Source organism: Amyelois transitella, chromosome 18 (genome assembly GCF_032362555.1).
Source record: "Amyelois transitella isolate CPQ chromosome 18, ilAmyTran1.1, whole genome shotgun sequence".
NCBI classification, from domain to species: domain Eukaryota; kingdom Metazoa; phylum Arthropoda; class Insecta; order Lepidoptera; family Pyralidae; genus Amyelois; species Amyelois transitella.
In genome coordinates this window covers 532976-539996 of record NC_083521.1, presented here as the reverse complement: position 1 = coordinate 539996, position 7021 = coordinate 532976, and the positions used below count along the sequence as shown (strand labels likewise).

Genomic DNA, 7021 nt, shown 5'->3' with positions numbered 1-7021 from the left:
GAACGCAACAGGTGGAAGGAAGAGATCAAAGAGAAAGTGATTCGGCGGGGGAGTCACGACCCTCAGCAATGAGGTATACGACGCGAGGAGGAGGATATGTATGTATTTATGTTAAAGAACAATTTACTATTTTTATATATGTAACACCACTAGAGGAAAATACTTGCTTATTCTTTACTCGCCTTCTTTGATACCTATATGGAAAAATGATCAGGATAGCTACAGTGAGGGGGCTACGCTAGCGTAGGGTAATGAGCTACAATGAGGGAGATTGTGTATATAACGTAGGTTGATAGGTTCAAATATTGTCATAGAAAAATTAGACTTCTGCGCTGGTATCGGTGTTACTTAGAAAAATGGTTTATTATTAAAAAAAAAATTAAATGTATCGCACCGCTTCCAAAGCGCAAGTACAGAAAAAATATAAGAATTAAAAATAAAAAAGGAAAATGGACCTATTTAACCTCGTTTATTCAGTTATAGTAATAAAGTAAAAAATATGACAAGGGTACATATTACACATACGAATGAGAATGTTAGGTTTTATTCTATTAATTTATTTACAAGACATTTTGTAGACATAATAATTTGTACAAAACAAACATGTGTACATATGTTAACTTACTTGTTTTTTTTAAGCGTTAGACAAAGATTGGCAGAATTAAAATTTTACATAGACGGATAGAAAATATGTTTTTAAATCTGATCGTTAAGCGTAAGAATGTTTTTTTTAATAAAAGAGTGATTGACCGAATGTATTTAAATGCACGGTTAAAAATATTTGAATACTCAGATATTTCTGAAATTTATCACCACGCGTATAACATCCCATTGATAGCAAAAACATTTCCATATCAACCCGCCTGTGCATATTACTTTCACCAATTAGTGCGTGTTTCAGCATTTAACCCCATTTTCAAGCAATCGCTCACACTGATGTAGATTAAGGAGAGGAAAAGATTAACTCACAAATAATATGAACTCCATCGAATGTTTGCCTCGGGGAATTATTTCTAGTACTTTTTATCAATATAATGTAATCTTTTTTTAATTTAACATTCTGAAATATACAATATCTGTACCACAAATAACTACATTTAAGTGCAAATAACTTAAGGATGGTTTGTGCTAAAATACTATCAATTTTCAAACATAATATTATTTCTAACTGACTTTGAATGCATACAAAAAACAAAATTGATGCGTAATATAATATTTACAAAAAAAATTACCATATCTATCTCCAATACAAATCTAATTCTATTGGCTGAACATATTTGAATTTAAAGTGTAAGTATATATTTTTAAGAACCGCTACATTTTGTCCAAAACTGCTTCAGCATCCTTGACCGAATTAACCCAAGATATTTGCACTGAAATCTCAACCTCATTCACAAGCATATAATCTGTGTCCCAACAACATCGCGAACTAAAACCACTGGTATTTTACAAGGATTTTATATCACTAAGAGTAAGTACATTTTGCTATCGAATCGGGGGCACTGTCGACGGTAGAGGTTCCAGGGCAGGCACCAGGTGGTATGTGAGCCACCAGGACAGCAGAGGTTGCGTGATTGCCACGAAGAGGAGGAAGTAGAGCCTCCTCTTGGTGCCCCCGGAAGGCCTGGCCCAGGTCTCGGCGTACGGGTTCTGGGGATAGGCAGCGGGCGCCTGGTAGCCGTACGCGGGCTGCTCGCCGCCTTGAGAACCCGCGAGCACTTGTACCCTGAGGGTCTTAACCTGAAATGGTTAAAAGAATTTATGATTATAACAATAATGGAAGTCGCAAACGACGACTAAGGGATAGGTTAATAAACTTGGGATTCTTCTTTCCGACGATGGACTGTCACTCACGCTCACTATTTGAATCTCGATATTATCATTAAGCCAAACAGCTCAACGTGGCCTTTCAGTCTTTCAAGACTGCTGGCTCTGTCTACCACGCAATAGACGTGTTTATATGAATGAAAAAAAAAAAAATAATAATAATTCATAGTAGGAGTCAAAAATCGCAGTGGTGTTAATACCAGCACTGTGTCCTTAAGTTATATGGATTTCCCATCTCATAGTGTGCTTGTCTGTCTTTGTAAATAAAATCGATCCATCCATACATCCATGAGAAAGAGATAGGAGTGGTCCTATTACTTTTCCTCTTGGTGCCAAGAACCACACAGAACTAATCCAATTTCTTTAATCATATATGTGTATCAAGAGTACCCAAAACCGAGCCGAGCTTGCACGAAGAGAGTTATGAATGTGGATGAAGCGAAAGAAGTATGCAGAGACCGTGGCAAGTAAAAAGATGTTGTCCCTACCTACCCCTCGGGGTAAAAGGCATTAATCTATGTATGTATGTGAGTACAAACTTACCAAGAAGTATGACAATGTGAAGCTGGTATAGACCAAGGAACAATAGTACCCTGTCCTGCCCAGAATGAGTCCAGCCAGCAGACTTCCGATCATTATTATGTACTTGTACCCGGAGAACGCTAGCAGGTCCAGAGTCTTCAGGTTGGTGTTCGTGTTGGTCACGTAGAGAGTAACAAGGTACAGGATCATCTCGAAGATGATGTAAGCTAATGCGCTGGACGCTTGCATGCCTATCTGTTCCGGGGAGAAGCGGTGTTGGAGACCTGTGAATCGGAAATAAGGATTAAAATATTGTAATGAGAGAAATTATATTATTGTACCAATATTATTATTGAAATATAAAAAATATAGTTCCGTGTGGTTCCCGGCACCAATAAAAAAAAAAGAATAGGACTACTCCATCTCGTTCCCACGGATGTCGTAAATGGCGAATAAGGGATAGGCTCATAAATATGGGATTCTTCTTTTAGGCGATGGGCTAGCAACCTGTCACTATTTGAATCTCAATTCCAGCATAAAGCCAACAATGATGGAAGTCGCAAACGGCGACTAAGGCATAGGTTAATTTGAAGGTTAATTTAAACTTGGGATTCTTTTTTTCGACGATGGACTGTCACTCACGCTCACTATTTGAATCTCGATACTATCATTAAGCCCAAACAGCTGAACGTGGCCTATCAGTTGTCATTCTGGGCAGGACAAGACTGTTGGCTCTGTCTACCCCGCAAGGGATATAGACGTGATCTTATGTATGTATTATGATAAAAAAATGTATTGAAAGATTTTGGATTTTTGTTATCGAAGAACGACCTGTAATGATAGCAGGCAGTGGCTTGATCCATCCCAATGCCCAAATCAAGAACAACTGGAGGGGGTAAAGGACACCATAAACTATAAGGCAATAATCTCAAAAAAGGCTCCATTTTTTGTTTTAGACTGAGTTGTTTAACACCGACAAAATAAAGGTATGTTAAGAGCGCATTTAAATACCTGTATTTTTTTATAAATAATGCAACGCGAAATTTAAAATCTTGAAAAGACTGATAGGCCACATTTAGCAATTTGGCTTAATGTTAGAATTGAGATTAAAATAGTGTCAGGTTGCTAGCCCATCAGCTAAAAGAAGAATCTCAAGTTTATAAGCCTATCCCTTAGTCGCCTTTTACGACATCCATGGAAATGAGATGGAGTGGTCGTATTTTAATTTAATTAACAGTTGCAACACCGACAAAGTTGTTAGAGAAGGATGCGAAGTGTCACCTTGGTTGTTCAACCATTTCTTGCCAGCTATCCAAGTAACGGTTGAACAGCCAAGGTGACGGTACTTACACTTGTCGGATTTAAAAAAGGATTGGATTGAAACATACCCAGCATGAACCCAGCCAACAGTACATAAGTGACATATCCCATGGAGGGTATGTAGAGGTCCGGGGCGTTGATGTCGTAGCGAGGCTGCACAGGCGAGTCCTGGTCGTATTTCAACATCCACTCCTGAAATAAAATAGCACGAGGGGCAATAGAAACCTGAGCTAGATGTGTCAAAAGGTTTGTAGTGTGCGGAGCATATACCTAACTGGTGACTTAAGCATCTGCCCAGATTGAGGCCGCCGCCATTTTTTTTTATGTGGCAGATATCTATACGAATATTATAAAGCCGAAGAGTTTGTTTGTTTGTTTGAACGCGCTAATCTCAGGAACTACTGGTTTGAACTGTAAAATTCTTTTTGTGTTGAATAGACCATTTATCGAGGAAGGCTTTAGGATATATAACATCACGCTGCAACTATTAGGAGCGAAGTGAAGTGAAGATTATTATCTTAAATACGCTTTAAGATCTGCCTATTCCCTAAATCGCTTTGGAAATTTTCAGTGCAGTTTAGTTATTTTGTCCTTTATTTTCCTTCTACAACATACACAGTAAGATATGGAAATAATGTCTATTATTTTAACGTGAGAATATACCATAGTAAACAACGTATTATTTAATTGGTATTTAATCCAAATAAAAATGCTTCAATTTTAATATGTCCTCTCACAGGTCTACTGGAAAAGGCTTCTTTTTAAATAGGTATTGTTTTCTTTTATATACATAAATATATTATAACATTACCCTCACCATGCAGTGCCTTGTGGTTCCAGGCAACAATAAGTGCCGTTTGTTTCTCAGCACCAATAAAAAAAAAGAATAAGACCACTTCATCTCGTTCCCATGGATGTCGTAAAAGGCGACTAAGTGATAGGCTTATAAAGATTCTTGTTTAGGCGATAGGCTAGCAACCTGTCACTATATGAATCTCACTTCTAAGCTTTGACTGTACAATAGTATTTTATTAACTTCAAAGCAAATATTCCTATATTTTCATCAAAATCTGAAACAAGTCGCGCGCGTCGTTTTGCGTTCAAATCCGCCGCAGTCCTAGTGTCTCAGTAGTACGGGCGCTTAGCATCTGAGAGGTTAAGCCAAACAGCTGAACGTCGCCTAACAATCCTTTCAAGATTGTTGGCACTATCTACCCCGCAAGGGATATATACGTGATTATATGTATGTATGTATGTTACCCTTACCTTATGTGTAAACGGGAACAGTATCAACATAAGCTTCTTTAGCACATATCTGGTGTCGACTGCGAAGTAGTACCTCATCCTGGAGACAGGAACAAATCGGTTGAGTTCCCGCTGGACCACCTCCTTGCCCTGGGCGGCCAGCTGGTTGCCGTACTGGAATGCCATGTCCTGGAAACATTGGAATTTTAAACATACATACATACATTTAATCACGTCTATATCCGTTGCGGGGTAGACAGAGCCAACCGTCATGAAAAGACTGAAAGGTCACGGTCAGCTGTTTGGCTTAATGTTACAATTGAGATTCAAATAGTAACAGGTTGCTAGCCCGTCGGCTAAAAGAAGAATCTCAAGTTTATATGCCTATCCCTTAGTCGCCTTTTACGACATCCATTGGAATGAGATGGAGTGGTCCTATTCTTCTTTTTATTGGTGCCGGGAACTTTTATAGTCTAGTTAAAACTGTTGAGATGTTCCCACTTAGGACAGGACCATACATACAAACATACATAAAATCTCGCCTTTTTCCCGGAGCGGTAGACAGAGTCTACATCTCTCTACTTGCCATAATTTCTTCACTTCATCCAAATTCATAACTCTTTTCATGCAAGCTCAGCGGTTTCCGGTAGGACCAATTTATCTTTAACCCATTGCTGTTGTTAAAGGTTTCCACCTTTTAATTTTGTATAAGCTTTCATGCTGGTCTTGTAGCAAAGAAGAAATCATCTGCTTCTCTCCCATGCAAATTGTAACAAGAAAATCAAAAGAAGAGGCTCAAATTCATGGATCTTCTTTTTAAGGCAATGGTCTAGCAACTTGTAACTCTTCAGACAAATTTGGCATAGCAGTCTTTTACAAACTATTGGCGCTATCTAACCCGTAAGAGATAAAGTTTTGGTTATATTAAAATACCTGAACAATGGGCTGCTGGAGCATGGAGCCAAGCTGTGCAGGAGATGCCATGGGTGTCTGCGGAAAGCCTCCCATGTAGCCATAGTCTGTGAAATAAAAAATATAAATGGTCCATGAGAAAAAAAAATGTTTATTTTGGTACAAAATACAAATTAAAACATGACAATTTACATCCAAAAATGTAGGTCTCCGCTCAGAAAATTTCAATGTGAGCTGGGATGCTGGTCTGCCACAGATAAAAAGAAATAAAACAAAAACTACATTCCACATAAGTATCATCCATATTTCAGTCATCCAGACTGGCACTGTCTACCCATTCAGGGATAAAAATGATAAGATGTTTTTCAAGGATAAAGAATATACAAATAGCCTTATATTTTAACAGAAACCATATTAGAGTAATGAAAGTGTTATCGACCCAATTAAGAAGCAATCAAAATTTGTATTGCAGATGTATTCAAATTTGGAACTTGCATCACTCACATAAGGACCAATGTGCTTTGTTACTTTTGTATAAGCACTGCTTATCACAACTTAGCTGTGAGAACTAGGAACCATTAGTATTTGAAGCTTGGTAATTGCTATATTGCAATTTTTTTATTCCTTCAGTTAACCTGAGAGATACAAGGAAAATCTAATATGACATATGCCTTATAGAAATGAATGAATAAATCCAGGGGACAGTTTAACTTATTAAAAATAGGAGTCTTACATACAATATAATATCAACTATAACGAGAAAAGTAATTACTCGGGACAGGTGCAGGCGACGCGAAGTCTTGTGTGGTTTCCAATTGGATTCCTTCTTGGTAAGGCGGTGGAGGAGTGGCGTGTGAATATGGAGCATTATAGACAGGCCCCGGGCTGAAGGCCGGCGCCGGCGACGGGGCACCCATGGCGGACACATCGCTCACTCGTTTGGCCTTCCGGATCCCACCAGAGTGCCCAACTACAACAAGAATCATCATGAAATATCTTTTTTGCACAAACATAACACACAAATTGATTATATGGCATACCGTTTCTGGAAGCGTTGAAATTCATTGTATAGGGTAATTATAAGTTAATAGGAACACATGAACATAATAAAATTAGTGTTTTTTTCGTTTTATTTAGAAATTCCACTCCACACACGAACGAAACACATCACCAACTTGCCATTTCATTTGTCATT

General features: G+C 38.2%; 1 protein-coding gene across 1 annotated transcript; it reads right to left on the bottom strand.

Moving 5' to 3' along the window:
• Window positions 1–450: 450 nt before the first annotated feature.
• LOC106135247 (protein YIF1B-B) lies at window positions 451–7013 on the bottom strand. Its single transcript, XM_013335490.2, has 7 exons — window positions 6867–7013; window positions 6599–6796; window positions 5848–5933; window positions 4936–5103; window positions 3738–3861; window positions 2371–2633; window positions 451–1740 (listed from the first exon to the last, which is right to left on the bottom strand). Exons 1-7 carry the CDS (start codon window positions 6889–6891, stop codon window positions 1486–1488), a joined length of 1119 nt encoding a protein of 372 aa, XP_013190944.1. The 5' UTR covers window positions 6892–7013; the 3' UTR covers window positions 451–1485.
• Between the last annotated feature and the right edge of the window lie 8 nt (window positions 7014–7021).

Coding starts and splice junctions, on each gene's coding strand:
- LOC106135247 (XM_013335490.2), bottom strand. CDS start 6,891: ATGAATTTCAACGCTTCCAGAAACG. Junction 5,934..6,598: donor GTCGCCTGCACCTGTCCCGA/GTAATTACTTTT, acceptor TTTATTTCACAG/ACTATGGCTACATGGGAGGC. Junction 3,862..4,935: donor TGTTCCCGTTTACACATAAG/GTAAGGGTAACA, acceptor ATTTTATTTCAG/GAGTGGATGTTGAAATACGA.